The sequence below is a fragment of the Nematolebias whitei genome, chromosome 17, assembly GCF_014905685.2.
Source record: "Nematolebias whitei isolate Nwh7 chromosome 17, NemWhi1, whole genome shotgun sequence".
Taxonomy (NCBI): domain Eukaryota; kingdom Metazoa; phylum Chordata; class Actinopteri; order Cyprinodontiformes; family Rivulidae; genus Nematolebias; species Nematolebias whitei.
The window spans coordinates 23,638,085-23,661,743 of record NC_056514.1 but is presented as its reverse complement, the minus strand read 5'-3'; the positions used below and the strand labels follow the sequence as shown (position 1 = coordinate 23,661,743).

The 23,659-nt window shown below is 41.1% G+C and overlaps 2 protein-coding genes across 2 annotated transcripts in view; one reads left to right on the top strand and one right to left on the bottom strand.

The window, feature by feature from the left end:
- si:ch73-103b11.2 (nucleoporin nup211) overlaps positions 1-11,312 on the top strand; it is a 59,825-nt gene extending 48,513 nt beyond the window's left edge. Inside the window, exons 16-25 of the mRNA XM_037690865.1 lie at positions 584-700; positions 1,482-5,132; positions 6,973-7,120; positions 7,209-7,314; positions 7,793-7,952; positions 8,036-8,143; positions 8,226-8,312; positions 8,394-8,556; positions 9,472-9,557; positions 10,823-11,312. Of these exons, the coding sequence (XP_037546793.1) occupies positions 584-700; positions 1,482-5,132; positions 6,973-7,120; positions 7,209-7,314; positions 7,793-7,952; positions 8,036-8,143; positions 8,226-8,312; positions 8,394-8,556; positions 9,472-9,557; positions 10,823-10,894 (4,698 nt within the window). The 3' untranslated portion in view covers positions 10,895-11,312. The remainder of the gene's footprint in view (positions 1-583; positions 701-1,481; positions 5,133-6,972; positions 7,121-7,208; positions 7,315-7,792; positions 7,953-8,035; positions 8,144-8,225; positions 8,313-8,393; positions 8,557-9,471; positions 9,558-10,822) is intronic.
- A 6,934-nt stretch (positions 11,313-18,246) lies between these two features.
- prr35 (proline rich 35) lies at positions 18,247-23,222 on the bottom strand. Its single transcript, XM_037690837.1, has 4 exons — positions 23,154-23,222; positions 22,519-22,563; positions 19,287-20,760; positions 18,247-19,127 (listed from the first exon to the last, which is right to left on the bottom strand). Exons 3-4 carry the CDS (start codon positions 20,663-20,665, stop codon positions 18,323-18,325), a joined length of 2,184 nt encoding a protein of 727 aa, XP_037546765.1. The 5' UTR covers positions 20,666-20,760; positions 22,519-22,563; positions 23,154-23,222; the 3' UTR covers positions 18,247-18,322.
- Positions 23,223-23,659: the final 437 nt, after the last annotated feature.

The window sequence follows — 23,659 nt, the reverse complement described above, 5'->3', positions numbered from 1 at the left end:
TGTTTTTGTATGACAACCCAGTGACAAGGATGCTTGCAGCGCCAGCACAATATTATGACTTCACGTGCGCCATTGAGTTTAGATTTGTGAAAATTTACAAATTTGCTCTGTTCGAGTGTTGTCATTGTGTTAGAGAGAGTAAATGTCATGAATAAATTTGACATTATACATAATCCAAGTTGAATTGTTACATAATTTTCAGCCCCCTTTTTGGTTCTGCATTTGGCAGCAGGTCAAATTGACAAAGACCGTGCAGAATAATGTAGTATTTTAATTCCACAGCAGAGAAAGCTATGTAGTCTCTGTAAGTATGGTAGGTCTAGGGAAAAAAATATTGGTATTGTATCCGTTATCGGCCAAATAAGTTTTAACATATCGGATATCGGCCAAAAATCCAATATTGTGCATCCCTAATCTGTATGATAATGTCACCACAGATCATGCTGAAAGTCTGGTGCATCTGGAGTGTGAAATTTCCGTGTGTGCTAGTCCCACACAAAAATAAGAAACTCAGAATGACAATTTTAAACGGCTTTTTGGGTGAATTTAGTGATGTGTTTAATATGTCTCTCTCCACCCCTAGCTGGGACAGAAACAAAAGGAGCTCGACCGACTAAAAGAGCAGAACAAACTTTTAAAAGACCAACTGAAAGATGCATTGGGGAGAGAGCAAAATGCCAGAGAGGGCTATGTCCTGCAGGTAAGATACTCACCATATTTTGACATATGTGCTGATTGCACCTGGTGTCAAAGTACATTATTTCAACTCTTAATTACATCATACATTACTATTCATTAATAATGTAGTAATGTAAAGCTAATGGTCAAATGATACGTTTCTTTGTAAAATAATCCAAAGCTGTTTTTGTTATGAAGTGCTGTTCGATAGATCAGATTTGTTGCGGTGACTATAATTCTTCAAAAATCCTACTAACAGGTGTTGGTGCTTATTCTCTTAAACTGAAATGCATGGTTGTGGTGTTTATAGCATGAGTTTTCATTAACTTGTGATGGAGTTTCACATCTCCTGGGAAAATAACTGATTTGATCTGTTGAGTTTGAGGTAAGAAACTTGATCAAAAAGCCTTGTGCTGTGCTTTTTCTTTCCGTTTGTGTGACTCTTCCCCCTTTGGTTTCTGCATGCTTTCTGTTTCAGAACTGCATGTTTTAACTACAGCTTTTTTGTGTAGTCTTTTTATAATACAAAGACAACATTTTTATTGTTTTAATATCAAAAATGGGGTAAACACTATAAGGATTTTTTGTTTTATTTGCTTTTTTATTGGAGGTGTTTTCACATTTTTTGGTTCGTTTTGACCCCTGAAAAAGCACAGTGGAAGCTTGGACAACAAAATCTAAATAAAGAGATTTTAACAAAAGAAAATTTATTTCCCTGGTAATCCCCGAGATGTGGTACTCTTTAAACAGTAGGGAAAGTGAAGTGATGTCACTAACGACCATGTATCATCAATCTTTTCAAGAGTGCAACACCTCCCTCCTCATCACCTCACAGAGCGCCATGGCAACACTTGCACAAGCTGAATCAAGATTTACAGGGGGAGCTTGAGTCCCAAAAGCACAAGCAGGACGTCACTCAGCATCAAATCCGGACTTTAAAGAGAAGCTACACTGAAGCTCAAGGTGCTGTTGACCGCCATGAGGCTGATATTCAGGCTCTGCAGACTAAACTTGCATCTGCTATGGCTGAAATCTTGGCTAGTGAACAGGCTGTGGTTCGAATGCGCAACGAACTCAAGCTGGAGCAGGAGCGTTCAAAAGAGCAGGAAGAGGAATATGGACGCAACGAGGCCACCCTACGAGCCCAGTTGAAGGATAGTGAGGACAGACTCGGTGAAATTGAGGCCAGTCTCTTGGAAAGAAATCAGGCTCTAAGGCACCTGGAGCACCAGCAAGCCTTGCAACGAGACCACAAGAAAGAGATACAAAGGTTGCAGGAAAGGCTGCAGGAGGTAACTGCTCGACTACTTGCTACTGAAGAGGGCCAGGCGCTAAAGGAGGAGCGCCTCAGAATTGAGCAATTCAGCATGCAAGAGAGTCATGAGAAGGAAAGACAGAATCTGAGTAGAAGGTTGGCTGAGGCAGAAACTTCACAGAAGGAAGTAGAAGACAAACTGTTTGAGGCTGAACAACAAGTTGAAGCCTTGTTGAGGGGGAGACGGACCTCAGGTGGAAAAGAGTACAAGGAGGAAATGTTGAAACTTCAGGAGCAGCTGGCTCAAAAGACTGACACAGTCGAGTCGTTGAGGGAAAGTGTGCGGCGGCTAGAGGAAGAAAAAGGCCATCTCACCTGTCGCTGTCAGGAGCTTTTAAACCAGATTGCAGAAGCAGATCGTGAGGTGAACAAGCTTCGTAATCGTCTGGAAACTGAAGAAGCCGATTACTACACCCTGGAGCATTCATATGAGAGGGCTACACAGGAGTTTCAAAAAATGAGCCAGTTTCTTAGAGAAAAAGAAGAAGAAATTCGACTAACTAAAGAGATGTATGAAAGATTAATGGAACAAAAAGAGGGCGATCTGAAAGAGGCTCTTGTCAAAATGACTGCACTTGGCTCCAGCTTGGAGGAAACTGAACAGAAGTTGCAAGCAAAAGAGGAGCTCCTATGTCAAATGAGTCAAAGTCTCATCAATAAAGCTGAGCCCTGCAAAGCTCAAAAAGATCTGCAAGCCAAGCTCGTGGTGGCAGAGGACCGCATTGCAGAACTAGAGCAGCATCTCAATGCTCTCCAGCTTGGATATGCTGACTTTTGTGTGGAGATGGATCAAATCCCAGAACCTGATAAGAAGGGAGAAATTAATACATCAAATATTGAGTTTTCTTTAAATGAAGACTCCAAGACGGAGAACTCCTCAGATAAGGATTCTCAAGCCAAGAGACCAAAAATACGTTTTGCCAATATTCAGTGCCAAAAATATATCAGTCCTGAAGACATGGACAGTAGCCATGAGAGCAGCCAGTTAGTTGAAGAACAACACAGTAACCACACTGTTAACGTGGACCTCCAGCTAACTGAAGGAAACATTTCTCCACATTCTAGCGACCCAGAAAAGTTTATTTCCATCATACATACTCTAGAAACTAAACTTCTTGCCACTGAGGAAAAGCTGAGAAATCTTACGCAGAATTTAGACGTGCAGCAATTTGCTCAAGCTGATGAGATGTCCAGGTCCGATTTAAATATGTCAGAAAACAAGCCTTGTACAGAGGAAGCGATTAGTGGTTCTGCTCTTCAGGATTATACCAAGGCCTTGGTGTGCGTTGAAAACGGCCGAGAGAAAGTAAGGACACTGCTCACCGGCTCCTATGGTACGACTGATTCACAGCTGCACTCACTGTCAAAGATAGAAAATGATTTGTTCAATGCGTCTCTGCACATCCGACAAGGCCAAAAGACGTTGGAAGAGCAGTCACCAGTTATCCATCATAATCAACTCCCAGAGACGGGAGACAGTGATGCGCTGCTCCTTTTTGCCAAAACGCTGTCTTTTGAAGCAGTGGTTTTGAACAAGATGGCTTTGTTAATACAAACTTCAAAGTCTGACCTCCAGAAAGCTCTTGTTGAGATATGGGAGGACTTGGAGCACATTAAAAGGAGTGAAAAAGATTGCTTGGCCATAGTTTACGCTGATGTTTTGACCAGGAAGTTGATGTTGGAAAGCACGTTCTGGAAGGATGTGGAGAGAGCTGAGACAGATGTGGCTTCATTTCAACAGAGCAATGAATCTGTTGATGTGGACGTTGATGCCACTTCGGTCTTCAACACCTTCCTTAAAGCAGAACTGGCTTACTCAATTCAATACCTTAAAGTTGGCTATGAAGAGAAATTTGAAGCGCTGAAAATGGAGTTGACTGAAGCCCATAATAAGCTGTATCAAAGAGAAATGGCTCTGATAGAAATTATTGATGCTTCTAAAAGGCCTGAATTGAAAACCGTGATCAAGAAGGTCAAAAGTAATCTTGGGATTGGTAAACAACAGTTAGCTGACATTCACCCTCCTGAACTCGCTCCCTACATGGAACAGATCGAACAGGAAGAAGCTAGAGAGTTGGCTGAGGAAATTGTGGACAAACACTTGGCCAGTGTCACGTCCTCTTGTGGTGTTGAGTCTATTGAATCATTTCAAAGCGCCCATGAAAACTTGGCTAACGAGCTTCAAAGGCAAGCTGCAGTGTTGCACAAATATGCTCAAGAGTTAGAAAGCAGTGAAAGCCATCCTGCACTTTCTAAAATGATCCATACAGTTTTAGGGCACCAGACATCACACGGTTTGACAAGCACCTCTCTGTGTATGCGTGAAGCCCTTATACAGGCTCAAGTGGCTTATGTAGCATGTAGGTTACGCGCCATGCATGAGCAAGAGTTGAGTTTGTGTAAGCAGACCAGTCAGCACATGGAAGCTCTGGTGCAGCAGCATGCCTGCAATGTCACAGCAATCCAAGAAAAATATGAAGGCTCTTTACAAGAGCAGCGTGAGAACTTCGCCCAAACGGTGGCCTCACTCCAGCAGGAGAATCAGACGATGAAAAGTGAGATCAGTAAACGTGTAAACCAGCTCTCCCAGCAGAAAGAGCAAGTAGTCCTTCTGGAGGATCGTTTCCAGAGGGAGACTGAAGACCTGAAGCAGAGATATGAGAACGAGCTCAGCCAGGCAGAGCAAAGTCACGCCTCCACAGAGCTGGCCCTCATGGAGACAGCAGCCGACAGTCAGCGAAAGCTTGAGCTTCTGCTGGTGGACATGGACAGCATGGAAGAGCACCACACAAGTCACATGAAGAAACTACAGGAGCAGTTTGAAGAGAAGATCTGCGAACTTCATCAAATCCACAAACAGGAGGTTGATAAATTACATTCACAGTACGTGGAAAGCATTCAGCGTGCCAAAAAAAGTTCTGAGGTCTTTGATTCGCCCTCCTGTGAGGAGGTTGCAACACCAATGGAAGAGGAGGTGGAAGACATGTCAGAGGTGGACTCCATGGTGGTTCTGAAAGACCGCATCCAGGAGCTGGAGACTCAGATGAATAGCATGAAGGATGAGCTGGAGAACAAGCACCTTGAAGGAGATGTGGCCAGCCTGAGAGAGAAATACCAAAGAGACTTTGAAAGTCTTAAGGTTCTTGTTTTTTCATTTTTATCTTGGTGGGTTAATTTATTTAGACAAGAGAGTAGAAATAGTTCAATATAGCAAAATATATTTTACTTTGGATTAGGGAAATGGTTTGATTTAAACAAAAAAATATTTAACAACATATTAGATTTTTAAATTGTATTACATGTTTGTTTTAAAACAAAAACATTTTCTAACTTTTATAGACAGTGTGGTGAGTATTCGGACAAGGCAATGACTAGGGATGCACAATATTGGATTTTTGGCCAATATCCGATAAAACGTATTTGGCCAATAACTGTTACCGATATTTTATATACTTTCCTTTGTCAGAACATAGCCCTCTCTCTTATTTAGACTTATTTGCTACAAAAATTGTGCAACAGCTGTAAGAGCTGGTGACATTTATTCAGTAACAGCCATATGATATGCATAGCACTTTAACTTATATTAAATGAAAAGTGTTAAATATTATTTATTTGCATTAGTCACCTGCGATGCTGTCTCACTTGTGGAGGCTTGTTCCAGGTTCCTAGCTGCAGCGTGGGATCCTCTGCACTCTTGTGCATGAAGGGCAGCCTTTTTAAGTTCAAAGTTTTTGTCTATCCATTGTGCCGTAAGCCTAATCATGCTAACGGGGCTAACACGACATCCATATGTCTGTGGTCAAACTCACCCAAGTGCTATCGGCTTTTAGCTTCTCAATGACGTCAGAAATGACGGCTTGTAACTTGGGTAAGGCAACGTTGGAAAAATATCTCCGACTGGGGACGATGTAGCGAGGTCCAAAAATAGTAGTCCAAAAATCGTCAGAATCCGACATCCTCAACGGAAAAAAAAAAAACTTCCACACCGCCGACATTTTGACTTCTTCCTCTCCACCGTGATCAGATCAGTTAGGCGTGCGTGACGTCATCACGTTGTGCTGGCACTGCAGGCATCCTTGTCACTGGGTTGTCGTACACAAACATTGTCTTTTATATCGGTGAGTTATTTTGATGGAATGGCCGATGTCCGATATTTAAATTTAAAGCTAATATCGCCGATATCATACCGATAATATCGTGCATCCCTAGCAACGACTCATAAATCAGTTCAAGGATTAAAGTTCTTTGTCATTCTCATTGCATGTGGTACATGAAGTGGAACAAAATTAATTATTTAATCCCAGTTACATCAGACAATAGCAAAAATATAAAGTGTAAAAAGAAACAGTAATTAAGGATCTAAGAAATCAACTAAGATATACATTAAACAAACGCTCAGCGATACTCTAAAAGATCTAAGATATACGCTAAACACTAATAGTGCAAAACAATACACCAAAGAACAGCAGCACGATTTTCATAGGTTCAGTTTGGCTATAAATTACACGCTTAATGCGAGTGAAGTCGGGCTCGGAGCCCCAAAACTAACATAAACTGGGATTTATTCAAAGCATGCAACAACACTACAGAATAAGGAAATGCATATAGTCATAAAAGTTACATTTTAAAATTTGAGTTTAAAGAATTTAATTAGACTTTTTATCTCAGTTTGTATTGGATGTCATTCTTTGAAATGGTCAGTAAAATCATACCATTTTCTTTATCCATTGGCAGAGTTAAATATATATGTTTTTATTCCAATTAAACTCTTGTGAACAGCAGCTTCACTTCTTTAACCTGCTTCTCTAACATAGCTGGGCTTTAGATCATGAAAACTGTTTTGGCTTCTGTCACTAACTTTGGTTTCCAACCTTCTGAGCTAATTGTAGATATTGCACCTAACGTGTAGTCACAAGTAAAAAAAAAAGGCATGTTTGTTTTTATTTTTAAACGATCAAGTTGACCTTTTCTTTTTCTAGGCCACATGTGAGCGTGGTTTTGCTGCAATGGAAGACACCCATCAAAAGGTCATAGAAGACCTCCAGAGGCAGCATCAGAGGGAAATTTCCAAACTACTGGAGGAACGAGAAAGACTGTTGGCTGAAGAGACCGCTGCCACTATTGCTGGTAAGTAAACCATCCTACCAAAAATTCCTATTCAGGCTTAAATGCAGTAAAACCAATAATTGTTACATGGGATTTTATTTTCATTTAGCTATTGAAGCCATGAAGAATGCACACAAGGAGGAACTGGAGAAGACCCAGCGTTCTCAACTGAGCGGTCTGAACTCAGACATCGATGAGCTCCGCTTACAATACGAGTATGATTTATGACACGGACACTAAGGAAGTTTTAACACTGTGTAGGAGAAACACAAGACGTCAAAGAAAAGTCTTTGTTTTATTTTGATTTAACATTTTGCTTTAAAGAAAGCAAGTAACCAGAGCACGCAGAGGTGAAATTTAAACGTCCGATTCAAAATGTTCTGCCCCGGCTGCAGTCAAGTGGTCACGTGCAAACACGTGCAGAAAAATATATCTATTTACTACATGCTGTGATCTTTATAGGGAGGTGGGTGGTTCTTGGGAGGGCAGGCCGCCCTCCTTGGATACTGGTTGAAGAAACGCTGCAGTTTTTAGCTGATTGTTGCATTTCTTAAAGTTATGTAACCAGATAAGAAACCATGAGCAAAAGTGGAAACCCCCGACCTTACATTAGTTCTACTTTTCAACTCTAGTGAATATCAATATGTGCACGCAGTGTAAGAGATCTGCTCATCCTAATCACCCCATGTTTAGGGAGGACCTGCAGTCCATCCATAGAGAACTGGAGGTGTTGTCAGAGCAGTATTCTCAGAAATGTCTGGAGAACGCTCACCTGGCTCAGGCGCTGGAGGCGGAGCGGCAAGCCCTCAGGCAGTGTCGGAGAGAGAACCAGGAGCTGAATGCTCACAACCAGGTCAGCGTGCACATCCCTGCAATCTGAGCCTGCGCTGTAGGTTCAAATGCACTTCTGTTCACCAGCAGCTCTCTGTCCATCAGGAGTTAAACAACAGGCTGTCTGCAGAAATCACTCGGATGCGCTCCTGTTTCAGCGGTGAAACCGCTCTTTCACCACTTACCCGAGGCAAAGACGTGTATGAATTGGAGGTGTGTGTGTAAACCTAAAAATGCATACTTTAACACACAAACAATGAACTTACGAATCTAAGATTTGCTCAATATTTTCCAGGTGCTGCTACGAATAAAAGAGTCAGAGATTCAGTATCTCAAACAGGAAATCCACTCTTTAAAGGATGAGCTGCATTCTGCTTTAAGGGTAAGCAGTACCACTGTTTTTTAAGGTATTGATTTGTAATTTACAATTAATACATTTACTACTGTGCAAACATTTTACCAGGACAAGAAATACGCCACAGACAAGTACAAAGATATCTATACGGAGCTGAGCATTGTGAAGGCGAAGGCCGACTGTGACATCAGCAAACTGAAGGAGAAGCTGCTCATGGCCACAGAAGCTCTAGGAGAAAGAGCCGTCGATGATTCTGTTACGTCCGGATACGGTCAGTTAAATATATATATTTATTTATTTATTTTATTCTCATTTGCTCTCTTATTCTTTATATCACAAAGCCATACTGCATGTTCAGTCAAATCTGTTCCCAGTATTGCAGCCAAGAAGAATATGAAACTTTATTTGGACACATTTGTTGAAATTATTTGGTTTTGTGCACTGGGTCAATTTATTTATTTATTTAACTTTTCTTTTTTTACTGAGATAGATCTTGTTGAGATTATCCGTTTTCCAAACGAGACCTTGTCAAGAATTCCAGTAGTGTACAAACATTTCAAAACATAAAAACCACAGGAATCAACAATGAAATACAACGTGATATATGACAAATATAAAATAAGCAAGTCAGATAAAACACTCAGAAAAGCTAAGAACTATTAACTCATTTAAACGTTTACAATCAGATGCCTCATACTGAAAATCTTTAACAAAAACAGGGTTAAAGCAAAGAGACCAGCTGCATCAGCCTAAAGTCTTTCTGCAGTTGATTCCAGTCTAAAGGAGATTTTTACCCAAGACTGGGTAAAAACGTGAGGCAAGTGGGAAGATCTATCCGTCCGTCCATCTGTCAGTCGGTCAACTCTTCAGTCAGTCAGTAAATTTGTGCGTCTTCCCTCTGTCTCATGTTTTGAAGTCAGGTTCGGGGAGGACAGCAGCTTGAATAGGGAGGCCCAGACATCTCTTTCCACAGGCACTGTGTCCATGTTGGTTGAGAGCTTTGAATGACTTGTATCTCCATATATAGACTTTATGGTCTTCCAGAGCTTCTAGAGGTTATTTAGGTGTTTGGATGCGTTGGACAACAAAATGCTGATCTTTTGAAGTTGCCAAAGTTGGATCTAGTTTGTTGTTGGTACACATGAATTGAGTTTAATGTTAAGGACCTGGTTTTTGTGTGTTTTAGATATCATGAAATCAAAAAGTAATCCAGATTTTATGAAAAACGAAAAATCCACAACCTCCAGGCAGCTGAGAACTGTAAGGTCAAAGGTGAGTGTCGTTTTGATTGATAATATAAATTGTGTAAAGTTTTCTGTGTTTACTGTCAACATTGTTCCTCCTCGTTGTGTAGAAATCTGATTCACACTTGCTGCTTAGGAGTTGTTGTTTTTACCACAAAGTGTCAGGTGCTGTAAGTTTGTCCTGTGTCTGTTTTGTCCATCAGTCTGTCATTGACCAGGTGTTGGATAGCTGACAGTCCTAATGTGGGGTGATTTCCCCACCCCCACCTCGAGATGAGCTGTAAGTACAGCATGATGTAGACCAAAGCATGTCACCTATTCCTGCATGATTCCTCCTCTTTCACTCTTTTGCACGACCACAAGTTAAATATTCCAGCTCTGGGAGGTGTCATTCATCTGAAGCACTTTCCTATATTTCTCTCCTACTATGAGATCTGGGGAGTGGTTTTCACGCTGTTGTAGAATAATCTTGTGTATTGCATCGAGGTGGTTGAACATCATCTTTTTCATTAGTTCCTCTGTGTCTGAGCTTTTAGCTTCTTTTGTTTCTACTTTTACATTTGGCACGCCTGTGAGGTCTATTGTGCAGCATGACCATTCTCTAAAATGTATCTGTACGTGTTTTTATTTTTACATGAATCATCCACACTACTCCAGATACTTTTGCTGTGTTTGCAACTCTTGTCAACATGGCAACAAATTTGATAATTCAGAATTTTGAAAAACTTTTCTTTAATCAATAAACTTACAGGTAGTTGAAGAAACGGTGACCTAGCTGTACATTTTGTCCTGATCATGCGTTATTAAACTCGACTTGTGTGCTGAGAAAGTTAACAGAGAGAATATTAACCGTTGGTAAACGTGAATGATTTGGTGATTAACAGGCTCTGAGAACTTGAGGAAGTAATTAAATCACTGAATCAGGTGTGTCGAAGCAGAGAAATGGCCAAAACATACAGGGTGGTGTTCCTCAGGGACCAGGGTTGGGAACCACTGGTTTAGAATAATGTTTTCCCAAGCTAAGACTTTTCTCTCTTGGTTCATGTTGACGTTCTTGCCACCTATTGCTGTGGGTGTATCAGTGTTTTTGTTCGAATATTTTGGAACAACAAAAATTATAAGTGGAGGTTTTTCTTTGTTATTATCAATATCTAGAGTAGTGGAGAAGGGAGGCTTAACGTGTCAACTAGGGAAGAAAAAAGCATGATTTTATTTGTTTTGTCTGTTCTCTGTCCTGTGATGTCCGTTATCATCTAGTAATCTTTTTTTTATATCCCTTCTCTTTTTATACAGAGCCTTAAGGAGGGACTAACCGTGCAGGAGCGCATGAAGCTTTTCGAGGCAAAAGACTCCAGAAAGATTTAAATATCAGTGAAAGAGAAGCCTCCTCTCACTTTTTATTTGATTTCATGGAAAAGTTCAGAACTGGACCCTCTGATTCCATTCCTCTCAGCTGTCATTATAACGTTTGACTTGACTGAATTTACAGAATGAATCCTGTAAGTTTTGTTTTTACACATTACAGTGAATCAAACTGGAGGGATTTTTAATGAGTTTCTTTTAATCCTCATAATACTAAAACTCACAGCAATACACAGTATGAACAGTATATATTTCCTTGTACAATTAGATTTCTGCTGTACTATATTCTTGTTACAGTGTTTTATATTTAGTGATTTTTATGTGTTTTATTGATGCACCAGTTGAGTTGTATATAACTACTGGATTTACTTAGAGTGGAGTTTGTTAGTGATGTTGGGGGCATCTGCTGTATTATAACAAAGGTTTGAGTGATGATGGTGTGGTCGTGTTTGTGTCTGGGAGTTTTCCAGAGAAGTGTGTCCGTGTGTGAAGGGTGTCAAATTGGGTGGGGAGGGTGAGATTGCACTTACTTGACTACTTAAGGAAGCTTGTTTTCAGTTTAAAATTAGTGGAGTAACAAAGTCAGTTTTTGCAGTGCAACCAAACATTGAAACTCGTATTATTCAGTGAACGGTGTTTTCTTGTTTGTGATGCTGAATATCTTACTTCTTTATAAAATAAAGTTCTTAAAGCTGGTTTTGTTTAATGTGAGGAAATTATCTTAGCGAAACCTTTTAGGTCCGTGCATGACTGTACAGCATAATTTAAATAGCAGAATGATTCTCTCGTTTGTTTTCCTATTTTATGCTTTAGTGTGAAACTTTTAACATTAATAAGCTTTACTTTGCAGATCCTACTGTAGATGTTTATTAAGATTGAAATGTTTTACTGTATGCAGCAGTCTGGAAGCACTTGGCCCAGTCCTGAACATCTCTCTAAATCTGGTCGTTCCTCAACTCTGTGACGAGTAGAAAACATGAAACCTGTGCAGCTATGGATACACACTGTATAGTATTCAAATCACGCCTTGTACATACGAATACGCCACATGGAAGCCTTCTGTGTTTTTGTTCGCTCAACAGCTCTATGAATTATATATAAATGAATATTTTTTATTTCTTTTTGAATGTACAACGTCAAATAAATGAAGTGTTTTAAAATGTCTTCCCCCCCCCCCCCCATTCACTTGCTTTAAGTTTAAAGTTGTACCGCTTTCAAGTTTATTTTATTTATTCTGTTGCAGAGATTTTTATAGCTCTACGAACAACGTGAACTAACCGTGCACGCTAGAAAAAAGGTGCAGTTTAAAGACTGCGAAGATCAGCGGCCCTGTTTAAAAGAAAAATCAGTGTTTGGGAAAAAAAAAAGATAAAAAGTTAAATGCTGTGGTTTGTGCATAATTTGTGAAGGAAATTGTACTAATTTAAAATAGTCATTAACCTGTTTAGCAAATCAAAAAGATTATTTTAAAAAGTGAAAATGAGAAGCCCTGTCAGAATAAATACAATTTAGGGTTTGTGTTGTGAAGGACTCCTCAACAGCCACACCACATTTTATCTCCACATCTGCTAAATTAACTGAATTAATGGAAAAGTTGTGTTTTCAAAGGTCAGTTTGCTGTGGTGGTCATTAATGAATACTTTAACACGTTTTAATAACATCTGTCAAGTGGTTCATGAGATAGTTTGCCAAAGACACAGGTAAAAACAATCATCTGCCTTTTTTGTGAGGAGCAATAACTAACCCTTTTAGGAAGCATTTTGAAGAAAATAAAAATAGATCTGCTTTAGATTACCTTTTGTTTCATATTTGTTGTTTAATATAGCCAATTAACTGAGCCAGCTGCTGCTCTCCTCCCTCTTCCTCCTCATTGTCCGACAAAGCTTCTATCAATCTGACGCAGAAACCACTGGTTCTTGAGCGTTCTCGGGCCACAGCAAATGGGTCTTTCTGTGCACAATCTTGTGGAACCATGTGTAGAGAGACGGGCGGTGCTCGAGGACCTGCAGGAACACCAGCAGGAGGACATCAGAGCAGGGCCGGCCCAAGCCTCCATGGGGCCCTGTGCGAGATTTGGTAATTACTCCAATCAACAGTCAGATGATCAGATCGTTCACCACCTAACATAAACTCACTGCAACTCTGACAGCCCTGTCGACACTATCCTATATGTGCATGGGTGTCAAACTCTTTCATTTTGGGCCACGGCAAGCTCATGAATGTCCTCAATATGCCAGACATGGTAGAATGTATTGCTAAAACTACCTATTAACAAACTGGTAATAAATAACTTTCTCTGCATTTGATGACTACTTCTTAACATTTAATATTTTATGTTTGAGTAATTTGGCATTATAAAAACTGATGTGATTTGACTGATAAAGTAATATTGAAGCGCACAGCTGTTATCTTGAAGTACTGTCTCTGTGGTCCTCTAGGGTGTAGAGAGCCACAGAAATGGTTATGGCGGGCCGGATTTGGCCCACGGGCTTTGAGCTTGACACATGTGATCTAGCTAAAAGTAACAAAAGAAAGAAAAAAATACCAGTATGTATTTTACAGCAAAGGTGTCATCCGGCTGATTGGTTGCAAAGAAGTGCAACAGTAATGTTCAAAATAATTTCTAGTGCAAGATCAACAACAAACAGATAAAATAACTTAGATGCATAAAAATGAATTATGCAAAAACAGACTAAATTAAATTTAAAATAAAAAAAATCAAGAAAGTCTTTAAATGTTAGTGAACAATTATTTGAAACCACATAAAATGGATTAAAATAAAAGAAATTTAAAGTTGAATAATTCTTAAAACTATGTAAACGTATGCAATAAACTGAAAAAATATTAAATAGAATATATAAATCATTACTAAAAATTAAAAAAATTCCACTTTGGGGTGGGGGGTCCTTTTGCTTACGCCTTGGGCCGGCCCTGCATCAGAGTCTCATGCTGGCCAGCTGAAACTCCACAGAGCACCACTGTGCAGGTAGTGGTGAGAGTTGTGGATTGTTGCCAAGTTCTCCAGAACATCTGGATGGAAATATCTGGTGCAGATAGTCTCAGGCTGGGTGCACCAGCAGCTGGTGTCTCAAGGTTGGGCACCAGCTGCCCCATCACACAGTCCTCATCCTTAGAGCTGTAGGAGGTGAATGCTTCATACTGAAAATTGGTCTTTGCTGCTCACCAAGCTTTGCTCTTGATGATGAGCAGCATGTAGCACAGGTGTGTGCCAAGCCCGACACGCACAACATCCTCCAGGTGGCAGGTCTTCTCACTGAACTGCCACAGGTTTGGAAATCTGTTCTTGTCACACTGTACAGGTAGGACACCTGAGGGAGAATTTACCAACAAAGTCAACCCAAATATCCAGCTATGTAAAATGTGACAACCTTTGCAGCATCTGCTAACTGTGCACGTGTGTTGTGCATGGTCCAGGTCTTGAACCAGGAGGCAGTACAAGTGCAGCTTACTGGGTTTTCTGAATCGTCAAAAACTCACGAGCTGAAACCCAAAAAGCAGAAATGATACCCTTATGTTTTAATTCATATAAACAATCTGTCATTTTCATGCTTTTTTAATTTTATTATTTGCATTATATTGTCATGTATCTTATATTTAGCAGATAGGACATGAAGCAAGAGGTTTGACTGCTAAACTCGTGTGCGTCACAAGTTTACATTTACAGAAACGCATCTAATCTTTCAGCTGCTCCTTTCTTCAGGAGTCGCCACAGTGAACTAACTCGCACAAAGACTTGACAATTGATTTTACACCGTATGCCCTTCCTGACACAACCACAGACCGCGAATGGTGGTGGTTTAAGGGCCTTGCTCAAGGGCCCAGTGTGAGGCAAACAAGGGTGGAGACAGATGTCTTTAACGTCGGTGCCACTACTCTCACTATGAACACATCTAATCAATATAAAAATATATATTGTATATTTGTAAGCGTTGCTAAATAAAAATGTTAAATTGTGTCATCTGGATCAGGTTCTTTAAGTGAGAAACGTTTCGTCCCCCATCCAGAGGACTTCCTCAGTCTACGGCCTGCCAACCACATCTGTCCCATAATCCTTCACTGCTGTGTTTACCATGGCCAAAACTGCTGCTGACGTCTTCCTAACTTGTCAGTGTTCCCCAATAACTAGTATTATGCTGTTATTTTTTATAACTTGTGTGATTCCTTGTGTACGTTCCTTCATACTGAAACTCTGGCACAACAATTTCCTGCGTGATCAATAAAGTTCTATCTGATCTTAACAACGTTTAACCATTTTTTCTGATGATTTTTCACTCAATCCATATGACCACAAAGCGTTTGTAATGCAAAACTTCAACAATGTTGTCGGAGAAAAAAGGGGTGGAGCTCCTGTAGGGAGGCGTTTCACTTCCGGGACAAAATGAGATCGCTGATTGGTCAGTTGACAAGCCTACTGAGTTGATCCGATTCATGCAAATAAACCATGGATTTTACTGGCCCATTCAAGACTCTTATCATTTATTATATTTTCATTCCAAATTTATCCAATGTTTTTGTGAATCTAAGGTTTGAGAACGGAGTTTCCTTACACAATCATGTTGATGGTTTATTTTTCAGGAGTGCCCAGTTCAAATTTAGGGGTGCTGGAGCACCCTCAAAAAGAGTATAACATCGCCACTGTGCTGCACTATGTGGCTGTATCATGCACCTTACCATCATAATTCAGTTAATCTCAATGTTACTACATGTGCAATAACATGTCACACAACCTGTGTAGTTTATGTGCATTATATTATGTGCTTTTAAACAATTACCACCTGCTGTGAAATACTTATACTAATTCGTACTACTTGCACTGTTATATTCTACCATGTTCTTTACTATATTTGTTTTGGACCTTGTGAATATTATATTTCTGTTTCATTTTCATGTTTGATACTTTATTTTGTACTATGCTGACCTTGTGTTAACCTGCATATGACAAATAGACAATAACTAATTTCTGTACTTAAGTGGTGCTCAAAACCCAAAACATCTTATGCTCCTTTTGGGAAAGGTGCTGTTTCTGTAGATTCTTATTCTGAGCCTGGTCCTTCCACAAGTCCCCCATCTGAGATGAATACATTTAATTTCATTGGGTTTTGTCAAATTGTCTTTACTTATGGAAACAGTTTCAGCAATGAGTCATAGCAATGCTCATCTGTTTTTGTCCACATGAGGGGGCCATCAGCCTAGATTTCAATGAAGCTATTCACCAGCAGGATATGGGCACCAGTGACCCCCACACCACTAAAGGAAGAAGCGGCTAAAGATAATGAATGGATGGATATCTATCAGCAGTCTACTCACTTGTACAGGATCAGTAAAGATTTTAAGTCAAAACTAGAAGACGTTTTTGGAGCGACAGGCCAAGGAGTTGAGAGCAACAACAGAAGCTGTTCACTCAGTTGTTGCACTATCACAGCTTCTTTTGAATAGAAGCAAAGTTTCTCACATCTTTTCTATAAAAGCGCATAAATGAAACCTGGTCTTGGAGAATTAAAACTAAAGAAGCAAAACAGATTTTTTTTTTTTTTAAAAAGAGGAGGGATGAAAGAGATCTAACAAAAAAGTGATGAGAGACCGTCCAAACAAGTGAAACGGTAAAGTGTGACAAACCAGTGGCTGCATAGGGTGCAGATGTGTTGTGCAAATCAGAGAACCCCCCACCCCCCACCCCCTTTGGTCATGATAAATGCAGGATTGGCAGAGAAGGTGAGGCAGAGCTCTCCTATTAGAACCAGTGAAAAGTGGATACCCCAGAAAAACACCAGGATTGGCAAGACTTTACATTCAGTATGGCAAGGTCTTCAGGGCAGGTGAGATGGATAGCTGTGCCCCAACAAAGACCAGTGGAGAGGTAATATACTTTGTACCATCTAACTATTTAACTGACTCACCAACTCACTCATCCATCTACCCAAACAAAGTGGTGATTAACAAACTACAGAACAAGACAGTGATGGTAGGGAAGGAACAGAAGAAGCTTGGAAAAATGTCAAGGGCTAAATGAGGAAATAGAGAAGTTGTGGAGACTCAAGGCCTCAGCGGTCATCAGAACACTCGGAGTCTGCGCTATGACCCCCAGACTGGCAGAGTGCTCCAGCAGATCTCTGGAACAACCTCAGAGATCTCTGTCCAGAAGAACGCAGTTCCAGGAATAGCTAAGATACTCAAAACCCTGTAGCTCCCAGACCTCTGATTGAGTGTCCGAGCTTAGGGCGAGGTGGGTGTTTTATTTTTTTGCATACTGTAAAAATGTATATATTTTCAGGAGAACATGAATAATGTTTGCTAATATATACGTTTTCATAATATTAAAAACTTAAGCATGAACTGATTCAGTTTGACCACATTTCTGTGAAACGTGGGCACTGTAAACCATTCACGTAAGGTTAAATATAAAAGAAGGGAAATTAAAGATAAAATGATTGGACAGTTATTTGACCTCTTCACTTTGAACTTCCACTGGTGGTTCTGGTGGTCCTGGCAGGTGACCTTTGAGGCTGTGCGTTGGGTGTGATGATGGTGAAGGGGTTGAAGGATCCAGGGCATCTAGTCCATAGTTGGAACGGACAGCCAGTCTTACACGTGGTCTACAGAAGGCTCCGCCCTGCAGCCGTGACCTTTGCAGTGGGCTCTTCTGGGTACAGGAGGAACAGCACAGGTAACTTCACCCATGGTGCTCTGGCTTGAGGAGCTGCTTCACCTTTATCACAGGAAAAAGGCTGAGATTTCTTTCTTGCTCCTTTAGTCCTGAAGGGCAGAATGGTGCCACTTTGCATGTGTCTAGTATCTGTGTGATCTCAGCATCCAAGTGGTAAACCTTTCCACGAGGACTACATATCTATACATTTACATGCAAACAACAAAAAAGTTTGATCTGCTCATATTTGATTTTGATTCTTATCTTGTGTATCATGTTCCACATTCTCATCCAGTTAGTGTCTCATTTACATCAAAGAAAACCACTCCTTGTTTCCACACATTGTATTATACATTTAATTTTTATTAAATAAAACAAACCAGCCAAACTTAACATAATATATGTATATACATGTATAAAAAAAACTTTACCCTTTAAAGTATTTAATCTTTAATTACTTTTTTTACAACATTTACAAACTCTTTTAAAGGGTTGCTTCTCAGCCTGTTTTTAATGAGCACAGTTTTTCAAATTATTTTAACAGAAACTTTTGATTTTTTTTTTTTTTTAATTCTTTAAAGACAAATTGGTGCAACAAAGTAAAACACTTTTTCTCTTTATATTTCTTGTCTGTTTGTCTTTTCAGCTGCAAAGGCTGCTGTGAAGATGCACCCAGACTCCTCTTCCAGCCAGTTCAAATCACAGGCATGCCACTAACAAGAAAACTGCATTCAGCTTGTGTTATTAGTTATGAAACAGCCCGAAGTTTAGCTGTCGGGAGCCGTTAGAGGGCTCGGAGGGCACTGGGCGTCCAGTCGTATGGAAGGAGGTCTCTTTTGAGGTTTGACAGAGGAGGGGATGTCAGCAAACACAACTGATCGGCCGTCAGGACAGAGCAGGACGCTGGAGTCTGCCTCACACTTAGTGGTTCTGCTCGGCCACAAGGCCTCAGCTGACCTCAGGTGGAGACCAGCTGGAGGCAGGACCTCGGTGTTTACGACCGATGCTTGGCTCATCTTGATCAGCATGTCCAACGACTGCTTACGACTCTCCAGCGAAGCCCTCATCATCTTTCGTTCTCGCTTATCCTCCTCCTCTTTGTCGTTTTTCTCTTCCAGCTCGTCCTCCTCCTCCTCGATCTCTGTCGTGCTGGTTTTAAAGCTGCCGTCTTCTCTCACGCTCTGCTCACCAAGAGAGTCTGTTGAGTCCCTTTTAACCGACAGATCAAGAGGTCCGTCGGTCTGGACTGCTGTCCGCTCCAGCGCCTGATGAATGTGAGAAAGCTCACAACGGATTTTGTTCAGGTGCTCCCAGAGGTGCCGCTGGGCAGGAAGGTCCTCTTTTTCGAGGTGGGAGATCTTGTGCTCGGCCTCCTGGTACTCTTGCAGTGCCTTGGAGAGATCACTGAGGAGAGCGACCACTGACTCAGAAGCTTCTTCCTCAATTGTTCTGGTGGCGGTGGAGTCTTGACTGTTCCCGGCCGACAGAGAGGCTGTTTCACTGGTGGGACTGGCGAGGGGATGGTTGTACCACAGCTCACCTGGCCGGGTCTGAAGCTGAGCATTCTGTAAACTAGAAAGGAGAAAGAAAAACTATATTATTTTATTTGAAAACCAAAAGTGTTTCAAACAGAAAATGAAACTTCTTACAGCTTAGTGTAAATATAAAAATTAAAAATAATGCTCATGCCTTTGCGGTTAATCTCTGTTTCGCATCAAAAATCACCTTTACCTGCTTGGTAAAATAATTTTGTCGGCTGAAACAGTCTGTAAGTTCTTTAGAAGGTCCAATGTAAAACCCGTGGCTGGTTTCTTTTCCGCAGGTGCCTCATGGTTCCTCAGCGCAGCTCCTGTCCTCTTTAGCCCACAGATGGCTTTATCTTCTTTGGCCTGAATCTTTTCTGCCAACCTGTACTTCTGGTCAAGGGCGTCACTCTGAGGTGACCCCCAGCCCCCACGGGATACGAGGGGTTCTGGCTGCAAAGTAGGCGCTTTCAACGAATTGACTTTAGGCTGGAAGCCCAACAAGGTATTTGCTTCTGGACTGTTGGTGGAGGTCTTGAGAGCTTTGCCAGCCTCGCTCTGACTGGAGGCTGGTCCAAATGTGTGCTCGCACAGAAAAGGGTAGTAAAGGCGGGGGGGAATAAGAGCTCTGTCTGTGTGCGTGTTGGAGCCTGGGTGCATCAGCTGCGCAGCTGATGCCAAGAACGGAAGCTGGGCAAACTGCGCATGGGTCTGAGCAGTGACGCTGGAAGCTGCTGATGGCATCACTGAGTTCATGTAAGAGAATAAGCTTGGGCTGATGGGATAACCCACCCCGAACACTGACAGGTTGAGTCCAGTGGGGTCCTGGTAGTCCACCAGGTTTGGCGGTGGAGGGTAACAGGGGATTGAACCGCCCACTCGAGGCTGAGCACCTTCAGCTTTGGCCTTCATGTGTTTGGATGCCAGCAGGCGCCACTGCTCTGAAAGATGCCCAGGACCTGTCAGACAAGCCATTGGTAGCTTATAATGTCTCAACTGGGCCTCAACCTCTACAGAACGTGCTCGTAAGAGCTGATCTTCGAGGGACAGCACGTCAGCCATCAGGAACTCTGACTCTGGCTGTTTGCTTTTCTTAGTGGCAGCCTCTGAAGCGTCTCCTCTGACGTTGCTGGAACTTTCTTTGGTCAACCCTGTGATCTTGTCATGCTCTTTTTGTCCTCCTTCTTCATCTTCTTCTGCTACTTGGATGTCCATGCCCTCGCCATCCGTCTCCGCAGTCCTCCGTTGCCCTTGCTTCTCCTCGATGTGCATTACCTGCTCCAGCTCATCTGTGCCAGCAGCATGCAGGCCATGTGCCTGTTGGAAGGGTCGCAGCTGGTCTGGGTGCAGGATGTTGCCCTTCTTGTACGGCCAGTCAGACTCTATAAGCAGAGACAAGGAGTTCTTGCAGAGGCTGTACTTCATATGGTTGTACAGGTGGGACTTCTCCATGCAAGTGAAGGGACACTGGAAGCACTTGTAGTTGTAGGGTTTGCCCCATGGTCGGGGTATGTAGTGAGGCTTTTTCGGCTTTCGCTCCTTGTGTTTGCTGGCAGATGTCACTTTGCAAACTTCATCCTTGGACATGATTGAGGCTTTATTTAAGGAGACTACGTGATGCAAACGATTAATATTCTCAGGGAATCAAATGTTGCATCCTCTTGATGAATTCCCCACAGTGCCTATGAAACAAAAGAGACAATAAATAAAGGAGTGATGCTAACAGACTGAAGGGTTGATTTAGCTGTAATTAATATTCTTTTCCCCATTGCATATGTTGCCTTGCAATTCTGTAAAACACCTCAATAAGAAGATAGATGCACATGCACGCGTTTTATAAGAATGCACTTGTTGTCTGGATGAGCTGAGCGAGCGCTGCCACTAACCTAACTGCAGGGGAACCTGGGCTGCCCCATTCTCATTGTACCTGCCACTCCTCATTAGTTCCAATGCAGCAGGAGGCGATCTCAGGGCCCCGGGCTGGGTAGGGGGGGCTGTCACTGGGGACCATGCACCTGTGCAGGGGCTCTCACTACACTGCGTTTAGGGCATGGACCCTCGGAGGGCAGCTACAGGCACAGCGCACCCATGATGTTTTTTTTGCAGGGGACACGTAGGGATGAGAGAGAAGTTGGGGGTTTGAGGCCTGATTTCTAATGAGGGTCTGTGCCTATAGGGCGTCATTAGTGCCAGGACCGGGATCTGGGTCAGGACATGGCACATAAGTTCAACTGGTCCCCATTGCTGTCTCATTTGACTGTTTATTCATTTCGAGCCAGGTCAGTCTTGATAAGCAGCAATGAGTTTGATCATGAGATTATAACTTTCATTGATATCTTGTAATCTGTTTTAACTGGAAAATGTTTGTCTATTACATTTTTAAACTGAAGAGATTTAAACTGCATGTTTTAATTTCAGGTTAGAATATAATAACTTGTTTTAATTTGAAATGTAGATATGACTGTACCGTCATGCATGTAAATAATTTAGAACCCTTTGAGTCGACGTATAAATCCACATTTTCGCTCATTTATCTTGCTTTTTTTTTTTTTATCTGTTAACTCTAAAATATAGCTTAATTCAAATCATTGCATTCTAATGAATTAAGTGTAATCATTTTTAAGAAAATAATTTGTTAAAATACTTGTGATCTTCTTCGTCTCCGAGCCAAGCTGCAGGCTGCAGCCCCACAGAGAAGCGAGGAGAAGTTCTCTCCTCCGTTTAAAAGCTTCTTTTTTTTTTATTTTGTTTTCATTTCCTCGGGTCATTCAAAGATGAAAGTACGTGAGAAGTTTAAGCTGCAAGGTAAATAAAAAATAAAAAACTTCATCAGGTCTTTTTTTTATTTTTAACTCACAAAGACTGTGTGAAAAAGTTTTGAGTTAAAGGCCAGTGAAGCGGACACAGGTGATGGATGGGCGTTTAAACTGGGAGACAGACTAATCTATAAAGCCACAGCATGAAGGTCTGTGATGAAAGACACAGTGAGTCTAACGTAGGATGGCACGCTTGCTCTCTCTGGACTGGACCCTCACAACTGGCCCGTTAGCGGCTGCCCATTTGATTGGCTCTGCGGTGTGCCTCAGGGCTCTGACCTGAGCTTTGAGCTCATAATGGAGTCTAACAGCTGCAGCTACGAGACAATCAATAAAAATCATTTTTTACAGTACATTTTTCCTCTTCTCCTGGCCATATCTGCTCCCCTCCCCTGCTGCCCCGTATCTAAACCCTGCGGTCTTGTTTTAAGCTTTTAGGGATGTGATCAAACAAGCCGGAACGCTTGAACATGTATTGTTGCAATTAAGGAGGTTCACCACTAAAAGCTTTGACAAGCCACAACGCTTCAGAGCAAACAGGAGGGACTTTTTCCACAACAGGCATGTGCAGGGGAATAAGTTTTACACCCAATTTAGATAAAATCCTTCTGTAAATAAAGTTACCTAAGATATGAGGAGGATGAGTCGCGTCGGTCTGAAAGAGAGGATCTGGAAAAAAGGAAAAACTAAATTAATTTTCCCAAAAAAGTTCAATCTGGTCCTCTGGACATTCAAAAAAACAAAAAACAAAACAAAGCAAAAAAATATAGAAACGTTTCGTCTCTCATCCAAGAGACTTCCTCAGTCTGAGGTGCTGTTTTCAGTTCAGTCTCTTAAATATTGGGTTTTTTCTACCTGGATTATTGAGCATGCATAAGGATAAATTAATTTTTTTTTTTTTTTTACATAAAGCAAAATTAAATGCCAAGAAAGTTGGGCAAAGCATTTTAACATAATGTGTTTTTGCTATAAATATGTTGGTTACTATAAATCTAATGGATGATACTGCTGGTAAATCAGTAAGTTATAAAAAAAAAATCACATTTACCTTTTTTTAGAAGTACGAGCATGACAATTAATTTGGATTATGAAAACTATAAATGTAAATCTCATTTCTTACCATTACACATTGAATTCAACAGCAGACAAACACATTAAAAGGCCACATTAAACCTTCTTTTTTAATATAATTATTATTTTTTATTTAATCTGCCTCTGCAGCTGCCTACAAGTATGGATGGAAATGCATTCATTCATACCTAGAGAGCGTCCCGGTGTGGCTGTCTGTCACTTCTCTGCAGCAGGGCAGCGCGTCTCGCTCAAATGGGAGCGCAGGAGCGAGAGCTGAGATATATATTGACTGGGAGCACTGGCCTGAGGCGCTACAATACAGCAGCTCCCCCTCCTCTCCTACATGAAGCCCCCCGTCCTGATGTGGTCTCCACCTTCCACCCAGGACGCAGTAAAGCAACTTACAGATTATAAGTTTATGTTCAAACAGAGGTTAGAAAAAAAAAATGTTTGGCTCGTTTGTAAATCCTGGTCTGACTGTTTTAATTATTTTTTTTTTAAATAAAAGACAAAATGTTAGATTGTCACAACTTGTTCTTTTGTTTTCATTTATTACAATTTTGAGTACAGACTGGATTTATTTGGTCGTTTAATGCATTAAAATAAAATAAAATGTGATGTGAATTAGGAGAAAAGGATCTTAACATGATCATTTGTCTTTGATTTAGTATTTTAAACAATTGATGAGATTTCA

What these genes read in the sequence shown, in the direction of transcription:
- prr35 (XM_037690837.1), bottom strand. Translation starts at nt 20,665, where the DNA reads ATGTCCAAGGATGAAGTTTGCAAAGTGACATCTGCCAGCAAACACAAG. An exon ending in AAAATTATTTTACCAAGCAG is followed by an intron (nt 19,128 to 19,286) that starts GTAAAGGTGATT and finishes TCTCCTTTCTAG; the next exon opens with TTTACAGAATGCTCAGCTTC.